The 26,887-nt window shown below is 47.9% G+C and overlaps 1 protein-coding gene across 6 annotated transcripts in view; it reads right to left on the bottom strand.

Moving 5' to 3' along the window:
• Sting (transmembrane protein sting) overlaps positions 1 to 26,887 on the bottom strand; it is a 402,026-nt gene that overhangs the window by 260,622 nt on the left and 114,517 nt on the right. For 5 of the 6 annotated variants that reach the window (XM_070538240.1, XM_070538242.1, XM_070538241.1 and 2 more), the window contains one exon: positions 20,389 to 20,526. In XM_070538240.1, the coding sequence (XP_070394341.1) occupies positions 20,389 to 20,526 (138 nt within the window). Of the gene's footprint in view, positions 1 to 10,871; positions 11,012 to 20,388; positions 20,527 to 26,887 lie in introns of all 6 variants that reach the window. The other variant, XM_070538245.1, reaches the window with a different exon arrangement.

Here is a 26,887-nt window from a genome sequence, read left to right as displayed (position 1 = left end):
TAGCGACACTCTACTCCTCCGCCTTCACTCCTCATTTCTCCTCTCTTTCACGCTCCCTCCCTCGACCGTGGCGCCGCCTACACTGCTCGAGCGTAGCAACGGCGCCAACATGCGCTCCTCGCCACTCCGTAGACACTTCTCGATCAAAAATGGCGCTGATGCACGGCGCCAGGGCCGACGTGATGCTTTTAGGCTAATAGCGAAGCGGCGTCAGCCTCGGCCAGAGCACGCGAGGAGGAGGCGGCATTCTTCAAAGCGTGGCACTACTTTACAAAGTTTAAGGGGCTTTAGCCCCCCCCCCCCCTCCCCCCTATATGGCTTTACCTCCTGCTTCACCTCCGCCGCGGGTCAGCATGGCATTGCACTATCTTCGGAATCGGCCCACGTATGGCGAATGCTTAACGCCTGCGTGACCTCTGCCGCGGGTCGTACCGGTATTGATATCTTCGGAATCGGCCCACGCACGGGGAGTGCTTAACGCCGGCTTCACCTCCGCCGCGGGTGAGCACGACATTGACCTATCTTCGAGATCGGCCCACGTATAGGGAGCGCTTAACACCTGCTTCACCTCCGCCGCGAGTCGGGCCGGTATTGCACTATTCTCGAGATCGGCTCGCATGTGGGGCCCATTGTTTTACCAACGACCTTGTATGAACTGACACTATGCAACTCTCTCGGAGAGCAGACGAAAACATCTCCAAATCATTCTGCAGAATGCGACGGCCACATTCAAGCAGTGGTGTTCTGGCTCACACAAGCCAGAGAGAAGGAAAGGCTCGTCATGTGCCCCTCTTTCCTCACCCAATGAAAAGGTGTATAGCCTCCTTTGGAAAGCGAAAGATCGTCTACCAAGAGAGAAGGTTCAAGACGTCGCTTACAAGATCAACTGTGCCAAGTGTCCAGTGACGTACATTGGTGAAACAAAAACCTTAAATGAAAAGTTGACAGTTACTTTAGCATACGCTAAAGAGGATGAAGGCGAAAGCCTGTGCACTCGCAAGACATTCATTACGCACATTACTTTTAACATTCTCATTCGAATGTGTTGTTACTTCCTATTACCAGTGATGGAACCGGCGTTTCGGTCTTTTCGAGCAGCTTTTGGAGCAGGAAAAATTGCAGTTTCGAGTAGAAATATATGCTTTCAGAACAGAAAAATTTGTTGTTTGGAGGAAGAAAAGAATGCTTTAGATCACTAACTTGATGCTCTAGAGCAAAGAGGAAGCTCTGTATAGTACTTTCTAAAACATCGCATTCCATAAGTATTATAACAGGATGCAAGTATTTTTTCTTCAAATTGCTGTTCCATTTTATTGTTGCTATATAATATGAAGCACAGACGTAATGCTAATTCACCATTAATTCTGCATTTCAATAAAGAATAATTAATTTATTTTCATCTCGAGGAATTGAGCCACCCGGAGTATAAATAGTCTATCACACGTTCACGTACGCAGGCAGCACCGTCACAGTTATGTAAATTGCAGTGTTTATGCCATCTACGCACCTGCACGTGCTAATGAATTTCCGCTCGCTAAAGAAAATGTACATTTGGTACAGAGTTAGAGTGATTGGACGGTCGTGGCAAACAGCTTAGATGCGCAGGTCTGTACACAACCGGCATCACCGTATAGGGTCGGTATACTTCACCGGTCCTATATCACCCCGCCCAGGTGATCGCTTCTATCGCCGCTCACAGCCACATGGAAATCTGCTACACTTTATTTTTCACATGAAGTAGTACTTCACAGAACAAGATTAGATCAAATGTGCGAGTGTTTCATACAGCATTGCCTATTACTAAACCACTAGCGTGATCCCCAGCAATGATCTGATGGAATTTTATGGTGCATCTGGCAGCTCGGGTGGCTTGCAAGCACTACATTTCGTTTGCTATTCACACCCACAAAACCGAGAAAACCAGCTCATTTAAGTCCACGTTTCTCGTGTTGTCAAAAATAAGCACACTACGACGAGCTGCAGCCAGATCGCAGGTGCCATCGGTTGTCATTATTGCGGCAGTCAGCAAGATAGGCCTACCGTGTCGTTCGGCCGTATTTAGATGGGGGCGAAATGTAAGAATGTATATTGGATGCACGTCAAAGAAGCCCCGATAGTCAAAACTAGTACGGAGTTCCGCGGAAGCCTCATAATCAAATCTTGGTGTCGGCACCTCATCCCCCCATCAGAAAATAAGAAAGAAAAATAAGAAGTAAAAAGCACAGGCGGGGTGGCGAATGTGGGCGGCACCTAAGCGATAGCACTATAGAGCCTAGAAGACCAAAGCCCCTGCAGAATGGAGGGGCTTTATAGCATACTATATAATACATCGACGGTGCCTACTGTTTGAAAACATGGTTCGGTCTATGTGCTGTAACTGTGATAGAAAGCGTGCGACGGTGAGTCGCGAAGAAGGATGGCTTGATGCAAGGCACCTTTCGGAGAAGATTCAGACCTGCCGCAATGCCTGCCATAATCAACAATTTTGCGCAGCATGTAACAGGATTTCCTTCAAGCCACAGTTTGGCACAATTTGTGCAGTACTTCCACGACTGTATCTCTTATTTTCTCCTCACTTTCGCCCAGACATCACTTCTGCCTCCTCGCCTCGGCTTCACATTGTCGCATTTCAGCATCCTCCTAAAGCTTCTTCTTTGCCTTGGCTTCACACTTTCTTATAAAGCAACTGATGGCTTACTAACATATGTGCTTGATTTTCATGCCATAAAGGGGGATAGTAAATTTTCGATCCATGAGCCGGTTAACTGTGCCTTAATTAACTTCATCTTAACACCTCGGGTACTGGATTCGACTCTCAACCTTCACGATGTCAATTGAAATATAACCTGGAAACATGGCTTGTTCACCCATATCTCCAAGTTGGGTCGTGGGTTCAATTGCATTAACTTTACCTTAATTAACACCAAAGGTGGTAGGTCTGACTACCACTAAAGATTGTGGGTTCAATGCTTGACCTTCATGATGACAATCGCAATCCAACTTGGGGATACGGCCGGTTCACCCATATCTCCACAAGTTGGCTTGCTTGAATTTTGGTGCCATAATGCCAGACACAAGATTTTTCGACCGATGAGCCATCAAAGACTTTCACCTTAAAAAAATGAGGGCAACACAAAAATTACGTCAGGACCTTCTCTGAGTATGCAGTGTCATATCGCCAAACATTCAGAAGATGCCGAACAAAAATTGCATTGCAGAAAAGCGAAATCCTACAGAGAAGAGATAAATCTCAACCCAAAAAACTGTTACTAGAGCCACAGCACATCTAAAACATGAAGAAAAACATAAACCATTCAAAGTGAAACCTACCCTCCATGTATATCCACGGCCTGCTCACTGCGACAAAAAGGAGAAAGAACGACTGCGCAGCATGACAATAAGCTACTGTCGCCAGCGCAAACACCGCCAAAAACCTGATCCATGAGCACCTCCGTAGTGTGATACCAGTAGACGTTAATGAGTTTCAACCTGAACACTCAGTGGCAAAGAGCCCACAGCCATGTCAAGCTCATTTTCTTAGTGTTTAAAGGAACCAACTACCTGGAACTGTAAGCATCCTAATAAAAGATGACCCGCCGTGGTTGCTTAGTGGCTATGGTGTTAGGCAGCTGACCACGAGGTCGCGGGATCGAATCCCGGCCACGGCGGCCGCATTCCGATGAGGGCGAAATGCGAAGACACCCGTGCACTTAGATTTAGGTGCACGTTAAAGAACCCCAGGTGGTCGAAATTTCCGGAGCCCTCCACTACGGCGTGCCTCATAATCAGAAAGTGGTTTTGGCACGTAAAATCCCAGATTTAATTTTTAATAAAAGATGAAGCCAGGCCAGCCCAATAACAAATATAAAATCCAAAAAAAAGCAATCAGGTTAATTTTTTGTCGCTATGACCGGCCATTCTCGCCTACTTCGCATGCGCACGTTTTAACGTTGCAATCTCTCGAACATCGGCGTACTTCTGATCGCGTTATCCTGCTTCATAAGATAGTTCACACCGGCATGAATGTTCTGGCACCGATTTCCTTTGTTGCAGGTTCTGCACGCTGTACTCGAAGATCTGATCCCCTGAACATTGTACCCTTCAGGTCGAATCTTGATTCTTTTAAGTTTTCCTTCTTTCCGCGGACGGTGGATTGATGGAATAAACTTGATGGGTCTCTGCGCAGACTCGGTACTGCGCATTTTGAAAAAGAATTGCGTAATTATGTATTCTGTTAATGTTTTGTATTCTGTTAAATTTTGTTGGAAGTATTCGTAATTGTATTTATTATTATTATTGTGTACTCACTCCTGCTATGTCTCAGAAACTGAGACAGCAGTATTTGTAAATAAAAATTACCGACGATTACGTTACTTCCTAATGCGAAATTTGAGCGCAGCAAATAAGCTGTTTCACCTTTTCGATAGATTGAGGCAAAGAAATCGAGCAACACATGTATGCGCTATCACAGAATTTTTTTTTATTTTTCACACGTATTCCTTTAACAAAGACTCCACTAACAGTTCTTGACAGTCATGAAGGAAGCTTTGTGGTCGGAGAAATAGGCTGATATATGTTCGACTTGGTACACCAATGCTTGATTCTCAAAGACGAGATCTATACAAGTGCCTCGCGAGGTTGTCACAGCCGTGGGACGCGTTACGAGCGAGAGGAACGGGATGTTCTCCCGCATTCTCCCACAACCCGAGACTCGCAGGAAGAGGGGGGAAGGGGGCGGCGTGTACACCCAGCGGCAAACGATGGGGGCAGAAGCGCGCGCAGCAAGCGGACAACACGATAAAGGGAGGAGGGAAGAGATAGCAGCGACTGACTGATGCCGCTGACGCCGATAGTGAGTCAACCCCTATCCGCCACACAAGAACAGGGGAGGGGGGGACCCTTTCCTCCTCTTTCTGCATGGCGGCGACGGTGTTCTATGCAGTCACGTTATCTTGAATCTCTAGCGGCGTCAGCGGCATCCAGCGGTATCAGTCGGTCGCTGCTAGCGCTGGGGGGATGAAAGGGGGGCGGAGCTGGTTACGAGGCCGACGACAACGACGACGCGAAACCCAGGAACGGACGCCAAAGAGCTGCGCTCTAAAAAATTTACTGGCTAACCAAGATAACGTAAAAGCTGAGTTGAGCAAAACAGAGCAAGATGGTGCTTTATTGCGAAAATAACAGAGCTGGACGACTGAGCACAACATTTGGTCATAGTCACCAAGAACGATGGATCACTGCATTTGTGCATCGACTCTAGACAGCTTAACAAAGCCATAAAGCACTACTGCATTCCAACCCAAAATGAGCTACTTGCAAATCTCAATGGTGGCAAGTATTGTTAGTTACTCAATGCAAAATCTGCATTTTAGCAACTTGTTCTGGATGACTAGAGCTTGAAAGTCTGTACATTTGCTATGGCCTGGGGTAGATACAGATATCTGAAATTGCTGTTTGTGTTCAACAGTGCTCCAGAACTCTTCCAGCGAGTGAACAACATCATCTCAGGGATCAAGAATGTTTGCTTATATTTTGATATCCTCATCACAACAAAGAGTATTGAAGAGCACAACCAACAGCTTCATGAAGAATGTCAAGCTGCACACAGCCTCAACTTGAATATAAACACAATGAAAATTAATGTTGCAGCTTCCATGAGTTCTGAAGGGTTAAATGTAGACCCAACAAAGGTCCAAGCCATTGCATTCATAAACACTCCAACATCAAAAGAAGAGAGCTTCAGGGATTCCTGGGAATGATTACATTCCTCTCAATGTATCTCCCATGTGTGTCAGATGAGGCTGCACCACTTCGCGCTCTGCTCCAGAATGGAACATGATGGCATTGGGACCAAAACATGGAGATGCTTCAGTAACCAGAAAGGCCTCATTGCTGGAGCACCCACTTCAATATTTTCCTACACAAATGAGCCCATTTTCATGCCAGCAGATGCCAGCACATATGGCATAAGAGCAGTGCTTATGCAACACAACCAGCCTGTTGCATATACCTCGGCAGTAGCCATCTGTGACAGCATGTACAATTGTTGTATGTCAGCCTATCCATTGCAACGTTCGTTCGTGCGGTCACTCACCCAAACAGGCTCAACCTGTACACCTCTGGCCCCACGTTGGGCGCCAAATATAGGGGTATTACTCAGACTCACACATGCGGACTTGGCCCTTCTATAGATTGCACTGCGCCAGTCACTCGCTAGCACTTTTGCAACAGCCTTAACAGTCAGAGCTGTGGCCCCCACACTGCAGTTCAGTGAGTTGTGGCCATGGCGGGTTCAGGCCAGAGGAGCAGAGTGAGTCATTAACTTAAGGTGATTATTCACCTTAGTCTTATGCCAATAATGGCAAGAACAGATGGCAACACAAATAAAACCGCAGCGGCAGAGCGTTTCACACAGCTGAGAAGAAAACCGCAAAATGCGAGAAACCCATAAGAGGCTCATGTTGGCTCAGCTCAGCAAGCGTGTATCACGTTCGGGCCCTGTGGTCGTCAATCACTCACAAAGGCCAGGCGCTGCAGGGGGATCGTGTACACTGGACTACTAGCGGAGCAGAGTTGCTGCTAGGCGCACGCTCATGAGCCGCAAAACCAAAAACGCATCGGGGAAACTGTGTTCCTCCTGAGTGGTGGAGAAGGAATCTCCTCTGGTTCAAAGAAAGGGCAACGGAGCGAACAGGGTACCTAAACCACAACGTCAAAGCAAGGATCGAAAGGCGAGTGAGCAGGCACGTAATCATCGCATGAAAGAAGTGCTCGGCGGCTCTGAAGAGATCAGGATGTGCGTGCATTCCCACAAGATGAACTTCATGTTTCACATGAACTTGCCTGCTGCGGATGAAGGCTCATAATAAGTGTGTCAATAAGATGCACTCAGCAGACTTCATTCGACACCCCAAGGCACCGAGGTGTGCAAGAATACAGTGTACCCCACATTGTATTGGCATTCCATCAACAGGGACTTTGAAGCTTTTGTCTCAGCTTGCACTATACGCCAAGAACACCAGAGGTATAATCAGCAAATGCCAACGGTAGATAGCAAAAGGTTGTGGACCATATCACCCTCATGGCTGGTTGGTCTTGTTGGTATGGCAAACATTTTTCTAAAAATGAGCAATTTGTTTTCATTTCAAAAATAAATATACATTTTGGTCATTGACTACTTCAGCAAAATTTTTTAAAATTTCAGCAAGGAAAGCAGTATCCTTATCGAAGGAAATCTACGGGTTCAGCTCATCTCAGGAGACCGTTGGTGGCAATGGCCTACTTTTCAACTTGTCAGAATACAGGGCCTTCTTGAAAAGTTGGGATATCATGTACAACTCTAACTCGCCACATTGCCAATGCCTGAAGGACTTGCCGAGTAATTTGTACAAACTACCCAGAACAGCCTCGGGAAAGATCTTATCCTGTTTTTTAAGCAAAAGCTATCATAGGTTTGGCCATGCATATGTAAGCTCACCTTCATTATCGTTATCAAGCTATGAATTGGCGTATCTCAGACTGCTGCCACAGGCTGTCTGAATATGTTCTTTAGCATGGTTACTCTCGGCTTTGTTGTTTGGTTTTGTGTTGTCTCTTCATGTTACATGGTTCGCTGAGTGTATAAGTAGCCTTCTGTGTCCCGAAATAAAACATCAGTATTACCCCTTCCACCTTCCCTTTTGCTCGTTCTGAGCTGCGCTACAAGCCTGAAAAAGTCATGACATACCAATTTGCCCAAACTTCCACGCTTTTGACGTTCTTTTCTAGTTGAGGAGCACTGCGATGGACAAGCTGCCCAGCCAAGCTTCTTAAGGGAAGACGACTGTGGACTATGGGCTCCCTGCAATGGTCAGGCGGTACAGCGATCGACTCAGCCATCAGCGCTACCGTGTCAGTTGCGCGAAACACCGAGGCGGCCACCGCTACGGAGGCATGCTTTTGCGGCGCTAGTTTGAAACCTGTGGGACGTTCTAAATTGCGGTTTTAAGGCAATCGGAAACATCGAGGCCCATTTTGGACCACCGACACTTCAGAAAGGACGTCAAATTTACTACTACGAACATGTATATTGTGTCAAAGAAGTAAACAGCACGGACATCAGAGCGCGGTGCTTAAATTAAATTATGGTGTTTTAGGTGCCAAAACCACGATGTGATTAGGAGGCACGCCGTGGTGGGGGACTCCGGAATAATTTCAACCACCTGGGGTTCTTTAACGTGGACCTAAATTTAATTACACGGATGTTTTGGTACTTCGACCCCATCGAAATTCGGCCGCCGTGGCCGGGATTTAATCCCACGAACTTGTGCTTACCAGCCCAACACCACAGCCACTAAGCAACCACCGCAGGTCACGAAGTATTTCTCAAAACATAGCAAGCATGCTTACGACGTTGAACTCAAACTTAGCTAACAAATAATTATTTTATGCCACTTAAGTGAGCAAATACGGCCGTGGACGTCTCTGAACAGTCAATTGTCGCTTCATTACTTGGAGCGTGCCTTGCACCTACCAATTGTAGAAGTTTTGACGAATTGGCAGTTAAATGCTTTTTTTTCTCCGTTGACAAAGTGCCTCGAGCATATTCTGGTACTGCCGTTCGGGCTCGAATGTGAGAGGGCATTACCGCTGAAGCATCATAGAGAGCAATCAGCTGAGACTGAAGAACGTGAAGACTGAACAAATATGCACTAGCGTGCGCGAGAGAAATACTAATTTTCGAATACTCGACATGTGCTGCAGTTTACTCCAACCTCTGTTGTTCTAAGCGCGAGAAAATAGCGCGAATGAGCTCGGTTCCAAAATTCGCGTCTGGATCTTGGCGTAGGAAGAAACACAGCGCATACAAAGCTCCAGCACGGAGCGCTTACGAAGCTAGATTTGACACGTAACAACCACTGCGAGTTTGTTTTGGAGTAAGACGAGATAAACTACCTAAACTAATTTACAAGAGCGGGAATCAGTTCACGCGGTTTTATGCAGTTGACGCTTTATTGTGTGTTCTTAAGGATGCCGCTGCTGGTTGTTTTTTTCTTCTCGTTTTTGCATTTACGTCTTAGTTCGTTTAACAGAAATTTGCAAGACCGACACGACCCGCGACGATCCACTTCAGCCGCCGGGTTGCTTCCCCGGTTTTGAAGGGAAGCGGTACAATTTGATACCGACATCACCTTCGTGGTTGTTACAATCTTTAACGCAGAAGTATCTGCGCTTGTTGTTTTTGTTCATACTTCTCACGAAAGAGCTGCCAAGAGGCCGCGATGAATCCATTGGAAAATTGGAAAAGCAGGCCTTCAGGCGGGCCTGAGCGCACGATCGGACAGCGGTGAAATGACGGTGATGGCCTACCCGCGGGTGCTCACCAACGCTGCTAGGTGGCGCGACATGTACAGGCAAACTTCATTGCAGGGTGCCCACACTCCATCTCACAAGCTGGTTGCAGCACTGGGCCTCCTCGATTATGCAATCCCGGACTGTCTACAACCCAGCTGCGGCTTCCAGTCTGACTAGCCCTGACAGTCATGTGATCCAGCTGTAAGGAACTGCCCGAGGTATTGTTCAAAAGCACCGTGACCGGAAGTCTCTCCCCTGGCGGCCGTCGTCTGCTTAGCTACTCATTGACAGCCCCCTACCTAGCTTATTAATTAGTGTGGTGCCTCCGAAGTGGTGCAGTCTCAGAAGCAACGTCACCGACACAACCATAAAGCTTGCATAGTGGAATTGCAACCTTAATGCATAGAATGTGTTCGCAAAGCGCAGTTGATGTTGCCCTCTTGCTCTTCATGCCCCTTAACCACTGTACTAATGCCAAAGCATTATATGCCTCATTACAAAAACATCCGGCATTGTAGTTGGTGGCATGACCGAGTGATGGTACCAAAAATGACCAACGGCAAAGAGTAAAACATCATAAAGTATGCAGTGTAGACCACTTATAACGTAAGTCACGGGAGTTGTAATAATACGCGCTATAAGCGGTACCGTGTTATAACCAAAGCATGCATTTTTCGGCTTTTGCCTATGCCAGACCACCCACCTTTCAAACACAATTTATTACATATTTCACTCACACACACATGCAACATAGCACAGAAACCAAGTTCGCCTGACAAGCGCATAAGCAGAAGAATGCTGTTATTTTCGTTTGGAGATTTTCTTTAAACAACATGGTTTTTAAATTTAAGCGAAGCCAGACTTCAATGGACTCGTAGTTGACATCACCGCTTTCACCGCACACAACTTTGCAGCTGATGCCATGGCGATCCTTGAATTGCTGGATCCATCTATTAAGTGGGTTGAAGTCATCGTGGCCTAAAAGACCACCAAGGAACTTGGCTTTTTATTGGAGCATGGGGCCACTCACTGGTATGCTGTGAGCCCTAACTTCACGGAACCATCTAAAGAGCACTGCGTCCACGTCTTCATACTTCGATGTAATTACCTTCCATGACAGGGAAGATGAATCTTGCTGTAGTTGCTGCCGCAATTTGTCCTTGTTCTTGTATATGGTCGACACGATTGCGCCGGAAATGCCGTATTTGGCCGCCACCGAAGCCTTTTTCAGCCCATTTTCTATGGCCCTTATAACGCAATCCTTCGTCTCCAGCGATAAGGCATGCCTCTTTCTCACACCACTTGAAGACACCGCCTACGCCATGGCGACAAAAGCCTGGCAACACACGTGCACAGAGGACAACAACGACACGACGAGATCACGACGTGCACACACGAAATGCAACAAAGCGACTGAAAAAAAAAGAGTGCGCTGTCGCCACTATCGCTTCTACTCCGCACTCCGCGCAGCGCACATCCTGATTGGACGCTGCTATAGCGAGGAAAACACGCGCCCTCCTTCCTATAAGGTGTCCTACCTTTGTCCTCCTCTTTGATCCACTTTTCGCTGCTGGTCTCCACACGCGCGCCCATGCTCCCCCTTCTCCGTGTTTGCGTACCAGGCAACCGTGCGGCCGTGCGGGCCATGCTCAACGTCTCCGAGAAAAGGCCATGCTCCCTGCGCCGATTTCATGGTCGCGCACTTAAGGAACCGCGCTTTAACCGCCATACTGCTTCGTGTGCCTACGCAATAAACGATCCGCCTATACATTGAGTTCTAGGTTAGATATATCGGTGGTCGAAAAACCCACGCTATAACCGGTCCCGCGCTAAAAGCGGTTACGTTATAAGTGGTCTGCATTATACTCACATTGACATCAATATTCTCAAGGAGGTTCCTGCAAATAAAGTAAATTAATGTCTTTGAAAAGAAAATTAGGTAAATTTCGGCATGCGCGGGAGTCAAACCCAAGGCACCAGGGTGCGAGATGAGCAAGCTTCCCCGACGCCACAGCGGCTCCACGGTTCTGATTGACTAAATGCATGCCTAGAATGTGCACAATTGTACAGGTCAAGTTGCAGCCATCTAGCTCACTAAACGTGCGGCCTAGTGTGTGCATTGTTGGGCACGTGACAGCGCAGCCAATCTGTAGGAGGTGGCTCTATGTCATGAATGTGTAAAATGGGCGTATAAAACAAAAAATATTAATGTCCAATTGAATGCTGCTGAGCGGTCCTTCGAGTTATGAACTCCTCGTGAGCAAGCGCTCGCTTGCCCGCGAGACGCTTGGCATGATTTCATTTGGCCTTACCGAGGCACAGTCAAAATGCAGGTGAGAGCTTGCGCGGACAATAAACGCGCAGAAAAACACATTTCACCAAAGCGACTATAATGCTTTTGCATTCTCACACATAAGCAGTCTTAAGTGTCTCTGTCAAACTTTTTAAGTTAGCTCACTGCCAGTGAAATTTAAGCAGAATGCCCTCATGAAAATAAGCAAGATCGCGGTCATGCCAAGTCGTTGTTCATGCAGATAGCTGCCGCCAATATCCTCATAGCTCATGAGACCGTCTACTAAGTAAAGGCCTGAGGCATGTCTAGAACAAGGCGCATGTGCACCGTCTACTAATCCTGCAAGTCAAAGCAAACACTCCAGCTTAGCAACAAAAGGGATCAACATATAAGTCAACAGGAATCATCGGAGCTCCAATTGTATACCAACCAGCTACTGGCGTGAAATGTAGCCATATGCAATATGATATACTTCCTCGCACACCAGTTTCATTGCCGTGAAAAGTGAAATCTACCTGTTTGCTATGCATATAGCAATGAACATGACAAATTTGGTGAAACACACCAAGAAAAGCAAGCATATTCGCTGAATCGCTGTGCTTCTCTCTTAAAAACACGAAAACTAAAGCTGCAGCACTTAAACTACTTGTAAAAAACTCAGGGAAAACATGGGGAAGGCGGGAGATGGAAATTCAATATGATGAGCAAAACGAGAACAAGGTAAAAGCAGGAGCCTGGCTGCTGCTTCACCTTGTTCTCGTTTGCTCATCGTCATGATAAACATGATGGCGCACAAAGCACTCATGTAATAGAAGTGATCGCTGAGTGCACAGGATTTGCCGATTAGAAAGCGTGAAGTACGCAGAAGCACACATCTTTGACAACAAGGCATCAAATGCCGCACACATATTTTAAGACAGCCATCGTCTGCTAGCTGCTTGTGCTTGTGTGAGCCAAAATCTGCTGATAGCTCCATGAGTCTGCAACTTCCGATCCGTGAAAAACGTATGTGATTTTTGCAGCTCTCGGATTGGTGGGTGGAGCTTCCGAAGCTATCCAAGAAAATCGAATGTGGGTCAGCAGTCCCAAGCCCTCCGGGACTGTCAAGGACTGATAATTGAATGGAACCTTCGGCTGAGCCACCCTAGCACAATGGCAGTGCAGCGGAAATTACGCTGAACACCGCACACGTTTCGCGTTTTGCTACGTCCCAGACGAACATGCGAGCCATCAAATGGAAGTTTGTGACTGCAGCATCCTTTGCGATATATGTGCCCAATTCGAAGTTAAGCAGACGACACTTTATTACATAGGCCACTTATCATTTGCACTTGCCATGATTCACAGCAACGTGAACAGGGTGAAGCATTTTATTGAAGACAAAGGTTATAAATATGAAGTGACGAATGATTCCTGCCATTCGAATTATTCTTGGGGAACCATGCTGTCAGCGCCTTAAATGTACTCCAACTTAGCCTGAAGTGCTTGTGAAACTAAAAAGAAACAATGGAAACAAAAGTTACAGCATCAAATTCACACATAAACCGATGCTGCAGCTTCACAACTTATCCTCGTACGACATCGCTACATCGGGGATGAAATTGTTTACCTTCGACGGCTGTTCTTGTCAGGGCTCCTTGTTAACGGCGATGGCGTGGTCTTGCCGACCAATGTGCTACTAGATTCTAGTAGCTAAAGTAGTTTTGTGCGGGACACGCAGAGACGCAGCTTCCATCATCACCACATGCTACAAAAAGCACCTCACTCTTAAAACGGTTGCACCCTTTGGGGTGTATATTTGTCCCACAACAATAATCGTCATCTGCCTTGCTTGCGTTTCCTTTCCTGAAAACTCGGCGCTCGCTACTTTCCTGTCGAGAATGCTGCGTCACACTGATAAGGCGCATGTCGTTCGTGACTGGAAAGTACCGTGCTCGCAGCGTTAAAGAAAGGAAACGCGGGCAGCACGGATGGCGATTATTGTTGTGGGACAAGATACGCCTCAAAGGGTGTAAATTTTTCTAAGAGTGCTGAACGAAATAGCCCGCTGTTCATCGTCTGGTGGCGCGGGCTATTCGACAGGATCGCACAGCGCTCCACTACGGTCCTTCTCTGCCGTGGCACGGTGGCGTGCACTCAGTTGTGTCATGTTCGCCACGCCACCACATTCGTGGCGCCCGGACGAATGTGTGGCACCATGCGAGAGCACTGAAAACGGTAATCAAAGGCACCAGAAGTGGCCCACTGTGAAAGCTACACGAATTTTTAGTCAATAGGAAGGCCAAGTGTCCCTCTAGATGTGCTCATCCGTGCCATGTCGTCTGCTCAGTGTCTGCTTGTCATCCTGTTAGTGCTCCGTGGTTGGCGGATTGACGCAAAAAATACCTCGACGCCATAACCATAACCTGCGTCAACATGCATGCGACAGCAGGGCTTTGCTTTACCTGCATGCTTTCCCTGCAGTTAACTTGCAACCTCCTAAGCAAGTAGTACAGGTAAACGCCCTTACAAATGTTCACCTGCACCAGAGCATCTACTCGGCGTCTGCTCCCTACAGTCATCCTGTACCATGCTAGAGCAGGGTAGTAAATTAATGGCGCAGTAAACAATTAGGCTTTTATAGCTTTCTGCATTGTCAATGCATCTCCAATGCTAATGCTGTGGTGCCATCCGCTAAAAAGAAATCGAACCAGTTTTATGGGATCGGAGACGTGTCTGTAGTCCTAGCAGCCACCCCACCATTATATTTTTTTCTAGGCTTGTGCAAATATACGATATTTTCGAATAGTTGAACGAATAATCCGCTATTCGATATTCGCTTCAATTCGAATTTTGTTATTCGGAAATTTCGAAGTATTCGACTCGAACGAATAGCCACACGCGGCAGGGAGAAGGCGTTTTCGTAAGTTTCGGTTTTGGATTCAGTATTACTTTTCTCAATCCAATCCAAACCAAGCCAGGAAAACAGAACTATACTCAGAAAAAAGCATACAAAAACGCATCTTGTCGGCGTGGTGGTGTGGTCGATTGCGTTTAGTGGGCGACTCTGTCTCTGCCACGGCGGCATTTAATCAACGCCAGCCGCCTTGGACCACTCTGGAGAGCACCATGGGGACTTGCATGCGGCTAGCAATCCGATTTGGAACTTTTTTGTAAAGATTCCACCGGGAACCAAAGCTCGATGTCCTAAACCCAAGGCAGTCCTGAAGACCCCGACAAGTATGACAACAACCCTTGCAACACATTTAAGGAGACACCCGGACTTGCACAAGGACTACCAACAGAAGCGGGACGCACGCGAAAGGCCATCCAAGCTCAAGGCGGCAAGCAAGGCAAGTGGTCAACAGCCATCCATAGCCGACAGTTTCAAGCCGAAAATGAAAGCGTCGGCCCCAAAAGCCCAACAGATGACAAAAATTATAGCTCACTTCGTAGCTCGTGGTAAGCATACCTGCAACATTGTCAAAGAACCGGGTTTCCTCAACATGATGAAGTTCGCTATGCCGGATTATGCCGTGCCGTCTCGGACAACGTTCTCGAGAGCCATTATTCCGGACCTCTACACATCAAGCAGAGATGCTGAAAAAGAAGCTCGGGGACATTTTTGCAAGCAAAGTGGAGTCGCTTTCAATCACAATTGATGGTTAGACATCGTGGGCAAATGACAGCTACGTTTGTGTAACTTGTCACGTCATGGACAGTGACTTCATGCAACACGTGCATGCATTGGCTTGCATGGAGATGACAGACTCTCACACTGCAGAAAACCTGGAGCTATTTATCGCAGGTGTCATCAAGGAGTGGAAACCTCCAGCCCACGGTACTGTGCCAACCTTCATCGTTACAGATAATGGAAGGAACTTTACTTCTGCAGTAGCGCGGTCGTACTGGAGTGGTGTGCAGTGTTTCGGACACACCCTTCAGCTGCGTGTCAGTGATGCCAAAAGAGAAGTGTCAGGGTTTTTGCAGCTCTGTGCTAAGGCCAGAGCAATTTGGCTAGATACAAACGAAGTGCCAAGGCCCGAGGACGGCTTCAGGAAATTCAGAGAAACATGCAGCTGGACCCTCTCGACGTTATACAAGATGGGGTGTACGGTAGCGCAATTAAAAGACGGGACAAAAGAAGACACACAGGGACAGACATAGCGCTGTCTGTGTCTTCTTTTGTCAAGTCTTTTAATCACGCTACTGTACACCCCTTCAAGATGCATTACCAACAAGCCCACATTGCAACCCTCGCTATACAAGATGTCCCGACGCGATGGAACAGTGAGCATGCCATGATGGCCGGGCTCGTGAAGCTCTGTTCGATCACCACTGCAGAGCTTTCAGAATCTGCCGCACTTCCAAACTTGAACGCAAGTGAGTGGAAGCCTATGAATGCAGCAGTGCAAGTCTTGAAGCCACTTGACCATGCCACAGCTGAACTGTCTGGGGACAAATATCCCACGCTGTCACAAGTCATTCCCCTGTTGCAGTGTACTGAGGTGGTTCTAGCTGAACATGTTTCCGAAGGTGGTGAGGCAGCATTGCTTGTCTCAAGTCTTCTGCGTAGCATCGAGACGAGGTTCCCTGATACCAAGATGTCACGCCTTCCTGCATTGGCAATGTTGGTCGGTCCTAGATACAAAGATGTCTGTTATGCTGAACGACCCGCAAAGCAATGGGCGTTCACTCTACTCCCAACGGCAGCAGAAGAGACTGTGCCAGTTGATCAACATGGTACAGCAACAAGTGAGAACAGCACCTGCTTTGCAGACCCATCAGGGGACTCTGTGTAGAGTGCTTTTACACACTTCAGTTCGCGTGCACATCATCAGTCAAGCCGTACAATCTCGGATGAGGTTGCTGAGTACTTGAAGGCCCCCCTTTTTTCCCGGTCCGAAGACCCCCTTGTGTGGTGGAAAAGCAAGGGCAGCCACCTTTACCCAACGCTGGCTGCAGCTGCCTGTAGGTATCTTTTGATACCAGCCACCCAGACAAGTGAAAGGCTTTTTTCGACTGCAGGAGCCATTGTAAGCTGCAGAAAGGAGCACCTCAAACCCCAGCATGTGGAACAGCTAGTGTTTCTGCACGAAAATTTGTAGATTTTCGTAAATAATCAAGTTGTTTACTTTCCTTGAATGAATCCCAGACCTTAGCCCTCTGCCGCCTTTTTTTCTTTACTTGCTACTATTCGAAGTATTCGCTTAGAAATTATTCAAGAAGAATTACAATTCGCTTCGAACCAAAAATGCACTAGTTGCACAAGCCTAATTTTTTCCCAACAGCTCTGCCATCCCCCTATTTTTATTTTTATATGGCGCTGGACATCGCCAAGGCCTTCGACACGGTCAAACACAAGCACCTCCTCGACTCTGTGACGAGACTGAACCTTGGCGAACGCTTCCATGCGTACGTGAGCTCTTTCCTAAGAGATCGCAAGGCCACGATCAAGTTGGGCCAGATCAAGTCGGACGGATACGCATTGGGAGCCTGCGGTGTTATCTCCACTGCTCTTCAACATCGCCATGAGAGACCTATCAGTCCGACTCGACCGAATCGGGACCGCCAATCTTAATCACGCTCTCTACGCGGACGAAATCACCGTCTGGTGCGGCGGTGGGTCGGACGCAGCGGTGGAGCGGGCCCTGCAAGAGGCCTTGCACGTCACGGAAGAATTCCTCGAGGGCACGGGACTGGTCCTCTCGCCGACCAAGTCGGAACTCTTGCTGTATCGGCCCGACAGAAAAGGCCGCAAGTTCGACACGACGCTGGACCAAGTACCGATTGAACTCAGAACGAAGACGGGTCAGCGCATCCAGAGGGTGGATTCTCTCAGGGTGCTCGGACTGGTCCTCAATGCAAAGGGCAGCAACGCGCAAACGATCGCGCGCCTGAGCGCGAAGACGGAGAACATGCTCAGACTCGTTTCGCGAGTGACGAGCAGGAAGGGGGGCATCAGCGAAGCCAACCTCATAAGGATCTACCACGCCTTCTTCATGAGCCATATCAACTACGTGGCTTCTGCGCTAAGCTGGTCGCGGTCGGAGGCGAACAAGATCGACGCACTCATGAGGAAGAGCATTAAACGAGTCCTCGGCATCCCCGTGACGACCAGCACGGAGAAGTTGATGCAACTCGGGGTCCACAACACCCTGAGCGAAGTGGTCGAAGCACAGAAAACGGCACAGATCGTTCGCCTCTCTACCACCAAGGCCGGCCGTCGAATACTCGAGATGGCGGGTCTGGCAGCCATGGCCGAGGAGTCGTGCGCAGTCCCGCTCTGCGAGGGTGAGAGGGACGCCTTTCGAGTCTCCCCCTTCCCGAGGAACGTTCATCCACAGCACAACGAGGCCCGGCGCGCAGCCAGAGCCCGAGCACTCATCAAGACTGCCCTGCAGAACCCAGAGCTCGCGTCCTTTGTCGACGCGGCGCGGTATCCCGGATCAAACTCCTACGTGGCCACGGTGGTTGACCCCCAGGGCAAGATCCTGAATGCAGCGTCTATACAACGCTCGACGGCGTCCGTCGCAGAGCAAGTCGCAGTGGCGCTGGCTCTGTGCGAACCCGGGCGCACGCATATCTTCACAGACTCCAGGTCGGCGGCGATGGCCTTTCTCGCCGGCTCGGTCTCGGCCGAGGCTGCAGCAGTGCTGAGGACCCGCAAGACAGGCACGGCCCGTCACGTCATCACTTGGTTCCCGGCTCACATGGGCCGGAACGTCTCCCCTGGCTCGATCAACCCGAATGAGCTGACCCACGACCAGGCGCGAGGTCTCATCAACCGCGCCGGTCCGAGGGGCCCAGCTTCGCAGGGGATCGACCGAACCACGGACCCGCTGCTAACTTTCCACGAGATAACTGCTCACTACCAGCTGGGACGCAGACAGTTTCCGGCTCCTCACCCGAAGCTAGGCAGACCCCAGGCGTCGGTGCTGAGAATGCTGCAGACGGGCTCCTTTCCGTCTCGCTCAAGGCTGAGCCACTACACTCCGGGTGTGGATCCCCGCTGCCCAGACTGCGGCGAGGAACGATCCACTTTGAACCACATGCTGTGGCAATGTTCTGTGTTGCGCCACTCGCCTTTCAACAGGCAAGAAGATTGGGATGCAGCCGTCAAGAGCGACAAGCTTCAAGTCCAACTTCGGGCTGTCCAAAGGACCTGCGCCAGGGCTGAAGATCATGGTCTTCCGCCCCCGGCGCGACCCGCGACTACGACAACGTAGTCCCTTCGCACCAAATACAGTTTCTTGTCTGTCTGTCTGTCTATGCAGCCCGATCTTAATAATTATCGGCTATAACAATGACATTTTTGTGGCATTTGAATATAGTTATAAGTGGGCTTGACTGTACTACAATGTGAGGTCATGTTGAAGTGCACTTGGCCTGCATATTCCTTGCACCTCCGATTACTATACCATCAGATATACTGTGGCTGTGACACACTGGGGTGGGATCCTGTGCCCATGTGCTCAGGATCCGCACCGCACACCCACACCACACGCCAAAGTCGGCTGGCGGCAATGCCACAAGTGTGGCTGAAGTGTTTGTCATAATGTTCTGGTCGCAGCATACCTGCCAAGGTCGGAGAAACTAAATCCGCGAGATCTGAGTGGGAAGAGGTTGCTTACACACCCTCCGCCCTCCCCTCGACATCTATATTTTCGAGTACTAACAGGACAATTTCATTACAATTTACATATTTACAAATGACCACATGAACATCAAGGTCTCACTTTTGCAAGCATTTCATTGTTGCTGATTTTGCTTTAAAAATTCATTAACATTTAATCAAATTCTCGGGTTTTACGTTCCACAACCACCAAATGATTATGAGGCGCGCTGTAGTAGGGCACTCCAGATTAATTTCGACCACCCGGGGTTCTTTAACGTGCTCCCAATGGACTCCAATGGACGGCACATGGGCATTTTTGCATTTCACCCCCTTCGAAACGTGGCCGCCGCGGCCGACATTTGATCCCGCAAACTCATGCTTAGTAGTACCAAAGCCACTAAGCAACAACAGTGGGTGTTCGAAAATTCTGCAGGTAATGTTTGATTGCAACAGTCCATTTCTTTCACATTTAGCGAAGAAGACATTTTCCAGCGTCTTATCACACATGAATGAGCGGAACTGTGTCCTCGTCTTTTTCACTATGTTAAATTGCCACTTGCATTTCGCATTGCTCTGTGGTATCAACAAAATACCCAGCGTCACTTGAGCTGAGCACTGCATTAAAAATACTTGAAAACACTTTTTGCACTCACGCTCCTTGCTCAAAGCCATGACTGGCCATAGGCCTACGCAACGCCAGAGCGGCTCACGCCTAGGAGAATGATGAGAAGTCTAGTGTTGCTGGTTGTGGAACGCAGCATTCGCTCGCTAGCTTAACGAGGGCCACTAAGACACCCAACAACCCCGTCAGCATAAGGAGCGGCGCTGTGGTCAATGAAATAGCGTATGTATAGGGTTTTCCTACAACTTTCTTAACAATGCTATGCGCTTGATGAACTTCCAAGTAGATTAGATTGGATTCTTTTTGTCAATGTGGCCTGACAAAGCGGTGGCCGTGGATAGAAATGGGACACAACTGAAATTTCCAGGAGATTTTCCTGTCAACCGTAAAACCAGAAGAAATGGTCGAAATCCGGGAGACTCCCAGATTTGGACCCATCCAGGATAATCTGGAAGACTTGGCAGGTATGCTAGCATTACACGACAATATCCAGCTAATGTGGATAATGAATGATCCATGTCATGAGGTATCAAAAATGCCTACCAATCTCCTTTGGTGGCTTGATGAATGCAAGCACCAGCACGAAACCGATGACAAGCGCAGCAAAGATGATGTGCGGCCACGCCATGTCAGCATCATAATGCTCCCTCCGATCACCACCAGCCATGCAACTGCTGCAGGCTGAAAAGACAGAAACAGTGCATGAGCTAAGCATGTACAGAAAATTACAAGACGCAGATGCATGACACAGTGCAGACATATGCAATGACATGGCAGCAAACAAAAACTAAAATTATATTATGGGGTGTTTGTGCCAGAACCACGATCTGATTATGAAGGACGCCATAGTGGAGGACTTTGGACTAATGGCAGCATTTGAATGCGTTGACCGCTCTTGAAATTGCTTTCTTCCTTTCATGCTCTTGTGCTGATCAAAGTGACATGTTTCCAAGATGTGACAAAACACTGCCCCTTTTAGAATATTTTGCTCAAGCAGACAAGGCGTTCATGCTTGTAATAGCATCACAAACAGGTGCAGTAATACTACAGTATGCACAAGTGGACAATTTGTGCATGCTCAAGTCTAGAAAATAGTGCAGACAAGGAGTGATGTGATAACACTGATGCCTACGTCTGAGTCTGAACTAGGCAATTCCACAAATGGCCAGCAGCACCAGAGAACCAATGCGCCACAAGAGGCGCAATTTCATCAAAATAGAAAACTGGGTGAGTAGGTGAGCAAGGAAACATTTCATGTTTTGTTTCAACTTTCCATCTTTGTCTCAGGAGGACTGCCACCATGTGATGACAGTGCCATTTGACCCTCATCTAGTAAGGCCTGGTGCACAACTGAACAATGCACATGCGGGAAGGCTCGGATCTTTCTCTTCTGGCAATTCTATACCAGTAAAAACAAGAGCAGCGTACATGTATATAATGATCCTGTCATGGAAACCCAACAACAGACACAAGCATGCTGGACCCACTAACAGGAATATAATATAAAGTATCCAGCATCAGGCACAAAGTGCTAGACAACTGCAAATATCTTACAATTTGTTGTTGTACAGGATTCTAACAATCAGTATGGCCTCCAATATGCCCGCTTGTGGTTTTGTTTGCGCTGACCTAGCAATGCACTCGATATGAGCTACAACACGAGACCGCCGTTTTCTTTTTTCTTTTTTTTACAGGCACTGCCACACTGCCACCATATAGCCTGCATGGCAGTGCCTGCACAAAAATATTGCTGAACAACTGTACAATTATTGGTACTATTCTGCTTTTACAAGAAAAATGGCATTTATCATTTTTATTACTGAGAGAACAGACGAGTGAGTGCCCGTGTAGCAACTCGTACTGAGTGTGAAAGTACATGAGTCCTATGATATATTGAACAAGAAGAAAGGGGGTTAACCGAGGGACCCGATTTTTTTATTAGTCATATGATGAGAAGCCAACGAACACTGACACCAAGGACAACATAGGGGAAATTACTTGTGCTTAATAAATGAAATAAAGGAATGGCAAAATAATGGAAATTAAAGTGGATGAAAAAAATAACTGGCTGCAGGTGGGAACCGAACCCACAGCTTTCGCATTTCGCGTGCAATGCTCTACCAATTTTGCTACTGCGGTGCTGTTTCCCCATCCACTTTCTTGGGTATTTAGGTCTCCTAGTAGTACCCTGTGAGTGTTAGCCAGCGCCACCACTCACAGACCTTGGCGGCGGACGTGGAACTGCCCTTTTTTGCCGCAGGCATCCCGAGAACGTGATCTTTTTGGTTGTGAAGGCAACTGGTCAATAAACCCCCAGCTAATTTGTGCTTCGCAAGTTGCGAAGGCTGTGGTTTCGGCTCCCACCTGAGGCAAGTACTTTTTTCATCCACTTTAATTTCCATTAATTTGTCGTTTCTTTGTTTCTTTTATTAAGCACAAGTAATTTCCCCTATGTTGTCCTTGTTGTCAGTGTTTGTTGGCTTCTTATGATATAACTATGATATATCGAGTGTTTTAAATATGGCTGTGAAAACTAGACATGAACCTGTCAGAAATTAGCACTGGGCATTTTATTGTGCACCTTCTATGCCCGTGTTGTTTTGCCTGTTCTATAACAAAGTAGAAGATGGCCTACAAACCAGCACACATAGCTGCCCTCATCAACTGCAAAAGTTCCAAGGCTTATACCAGTCTTGCTGTACTACATAACACCATCCACATTTGCTCATATTAACTGGCACGCACACCAAATGTTGCAGATAAGCAAAGATGCTGAAATATATTTCACGAGGCTTCATATAACAGGGTGTCTCATGTAACTTGTGCCAAAATTCAAACATATGCGAGTTCCATGTAGCTGGACAGAGCCAAGGTAATATTGTTTGCCGTCGCTTGGAGCAAGTTGGAATATTTTTGTATTTTGCCTAATTACATATTTAGTTATTTATTACCTTTTCAAATGTTGTATTCAGAGCAAAATTGTCAGAAGATTATAGGCCATCACGAAGAATTCCCGATCCATCTTTCTGTTGCATGCTATGTGCTACACAAGTTTTTAGAAGTCAGAAAGCCCAGAAAAGGATACGAAAAAGCCGCGTGACTATTCGCGTGGCACTTTTTCGTGTTTAGTAGGCTTGCTTTACCTAATAGAAAAAACTCATGTGGCACATAGTGAGCAAGAAGAAATGGGTTACCTGAGGGGCCCAATATTTATTATTACTAGCATCATCATCATCATCATCATCAGCCTGGTTACGCCCACTGCAGTGCAAAGGCCTCTCCCATACTTCTACAACTACCCTGGTCATGTACATCCGTGAGCAAAAGTATACGGACCACGGGAGCGCGTGCCAAACTGTATCGACGTGCCGTCTACCAACGCGGTGCCTGCTGTCGAGAGGGCCGCTAGAGCAGCAGTGCCCACGCACGCCCCACCATATCTGCTTGCCTGACATATAGCTTTGCCTGATGTGGTTATGGTGCTCTTAGACTAAACGTCCACTGGGCATTTTTCTCTGCTCCATCGCATCTGGGCTATTGTTTTACGCCACGGCTGCAGCTGGGCTGGCACGCGCGTCCGCCGCGCTTCGCTTTCATTCTTTCCCTGAGGGTGTTATCGCGTGCCGCACTGCCTTCTCCGACGCCTTTAGATGACTCGTGCAAAGTGGCTTTCTGTGGCGTTGCATTATCTCGAAGTGTTCCAATGTTTGCTGCAGCAGGTAGAAGCAGGGTTTTGCAATCGGTATCCGCCATAGTGTTGAGAAGAAGAAATGAGTTGCAGGCGCTGCCATGTTCCGCAAGCAGCATGATGCTAAAAGGAGAAATTAGTGGCACCGTACTGGCCATTAGTTTTTCAAACCCTTCAACAAGACTTGAGCAAGAAATGTACGCGAGCGTGTCACTACAGACAGCTGCGGCAACACTGACACATGCGTGAGAATATAAAAATCAGGTGAAGCTGTGCGGTGCACGTTGCCATGAAGTTCCAATTACAGTTGCCCCCCCCCCCCCTCACCTTGCATATCGGGTCGGGGTGACCGACCTGCCTGAATTACTGGTCAGGGTGACCACCGACAGACTATGGTCTTGTGGGCACTTAGGACAAGCCAACGTGCCGCTGTAATTTTCGGAGATTATAATTTTCACAACTGTATGCATGATTTCACTACGCTGCCAATTTTCCATAGGCGGTGATGACACCTCGAAGCTGCCCTGGTATCCACTTGTAATGCGATGCCATGAGGAGACGCTTGAACGCGCTGCCGTTCATTGCTAAGTATACAGCATAATGCGTCTGCTGTGGCGCTGGAGAGGTGACACGCTAAAAGGCAGTCCTCCACAATACCCCACACATGTTCGTTTCGGTTGAGTTCAGAACCAACGGGATTTTCGCTCCATTATTCTACTTCCAGCATTACACGGATAATTGTCACAATCACCCCCTCTCTACGGAAAATAAAGTAGAAAAAGAAACACTCTCTAGAGAAAGCATGCTGATTTTACTAATCATCAAGCCTGTACACATACAGAACACAAAGTTTGCACAACAGAAAATAAAACATGTTCATAGACAGATTGGCTACAACTTAAACTGGGCAAAACAAGGTCCAGAACTGAGATATGACTTGGATTGAACTTAAACGCATCATATATAATGAATGCTTTATTACAACACTAAACAATACTCAAATGAGCGGGCCGAATCAATACAAACATTACTTAGAATTGTCGACAACGTGACTCATAAGAGAAATGTATTACACGCGGTGTGATGAATAATTCCAGATGCAACGCCCTTGCGTTTTGCATACACAGGTTCTGCGAACGCTACAGCCTAATGTTTACTGTGAACTCTCCTTAAACAGAATTCAAGAGACCGGGTAAATAAGTTGGTTTTTCAGAAGTTTTATTTACCGGGAGTTTGAGCTCAATAGTAAACAACATGCTCCTTTGAAAGGGGCACATGCTTTGTGGTCGACATCTTATATCAAGTGTAGGCGATTTCATTACAAAATTTAAACTTGCATGCACCCGATGATTAGAGCTAAAAACACAAGATAATTACAATACTAAATGAAATGCATCTAAGCAATAAAGAAATGTGGCCCCGTTGAAATATATATATATATTGTAAAGGGGGTTTATTCGGGTCATAGAGAAGCAGCGACCAACGCGGCCACAGCAGGTAGGGCGCAGCCAGCGAACGAACTGGGTACGAGCCACGCGATGGCAACGGGGCTTTTCAGGCTGCCGATCTTCTTCGTCACAATCACCCCCGGAATTGAAGAGTAGCCATCCTGGCGACCTAGGAAGAGGTGGGCGGATCGTAATACTGCTTCAGCACGTCAATGTGCACAGTCTCTCGCCCCCGACGATGCAGATCGGGAGATGGCGATACGGGTTCGACCACGTAGTTCACTGGTGATGTTTGTGCAACCACGCAGTAGGGCCCGTGGTACTTCCGGAGGAGCTTGGACGAAAGGCCGGGAGCAGCAACAGGCGGGACCCAAAGCCACACGAGTGAGTCGACGGGGAAGGGGTGAGTGGGAGAATTGAGGCCATGGCGCTCTTTTTGGCGGCACTGTTGAGCAGACGTCAAAGAACGGGCCAGTTGTCGGCATTTCTTGGTGTGCTGAGCAATCACAGAAACAGGTGAGCATTCAGCAGGGTCCGGCCGGTACGGGAGAACAGTATCAATAGTGCTGAAGGGATGGCGGCCGTAAAGCAGAAAGAAGGGGGAGAATCCGGTAGTGGCTTGAGAGGCAGTGTTATATGCGTAAGTGACGAACGGAAGTACAAGATCCCAGTTGGAGTGGTCAGATGCAACATACATTGATAACATGTCACCAAGAGTTCTGTTGAATCGTTCTGTTAAGCCATTGGTCTGTGGATGATAAGCAGTAGTAGTGCGGTGAATAATTTGGCATTCAGATAAGAGTGACTGCAGGACGTCCGAGAGAAATGTGTGGCCCCGATCGCTCAACAGTTCACGAGGGGCGCCATGACGGAAAACGAAGTTGTTTAGAATGAACGAGGCGATGTCTTTTGCTGATGCGGCAGGCAAGGCGGCGGTTTCAGCATACCGTGTCAAATGATCAATGGCGACAACAATCCATCGGTTGCCAGCGCCTGTAGATGGAAGAGGCCCGTATATATCAAAGCTGACGCGGTCGAATGGCTGAGCTGGGCAGGGTAGTGGTTGGAGAGGTGCGGTGGAGAGATGCGGGACACATTTGCGTCGCTGGCAGGCAATGCAGAAGCGCACGTATTTGTGGACGAATGTGTGCATCCCTCGCCAATAATATCGTAGGCGAAGCCGTATGTAGGTTTTTGACGCTCCGCCGTGACCACACTGCGGGTCAGAATGAAAAGCGGAGCATAAATCTTGTCGTAGGTGGCGAGGCACTACTAAGAGACATTTGCGGCCAACATTGTAGTAGTTGCGGCGGTACAAATATCCATCGCGGATTGTGAAATGCTGCGCCTGTCGGCGTAACACTTGAGGTGCCAAAGTTGCCGCAGGATTTGACAAAAAGTCGAATATCATGACGTCCATGGGTCTTTTCGTTGCTCCGATGCCATGTCCAGGATGTCAAGTGGTGAGATGTCATGTCTTAAGGTAGAAGCGCTACTCTCTGAAGTAACTGGGGAGCGCGAGAGGGCATCGACGTCAGAGTGTTTGCGTCCAGAACGATAGACAACACGGATATCATATTCCTGGATTCGAACGGCCCACCGAACGAGGCGGCCCGACAGCTCATTTAGATTGGACAACCAGCAAAGAGCGTGATGATCCGTCACCCCATGAAAGCGTCGATCGTAGAGATATGGACGAAATTTTTGAAGAGCTTATACGATAGCCAGGCACTCTTTTTCTGTGACTGAGTAATTGGCCTCAGGTTTCGTGTGGGCACGATTAGCATAAGCGACTACGTATTCGGCATTAGTGCTCTTGCGTTGTGTGAGCACGGCACCAAGGCCGACACCACTGCAGTCAGTGTGAAGTTCTGTAGGTGCGCTTGGATCAAAATGGCGCAAGACT

This window comes from Dermacentor albipictus, chromosome 5, assembly GCF_038994185.2.
Source record: "Dermacentor albipictus isolate Rhodes 1998 colony chromosome 5, USDA_Dalb.pri_finalv2, whole genome shotgun sequence".
Classification (NCBI taxonomy): domain Eukaryota; kingdom Metazoa; phylum Arthropoda; class Arachnida; order Ixodida; family Ixodidae; genus Dermacentor; species Dermacentor albipictus.
This window is presented reverse-complemented; position numbering and strand designations above follow the sequence as displayed.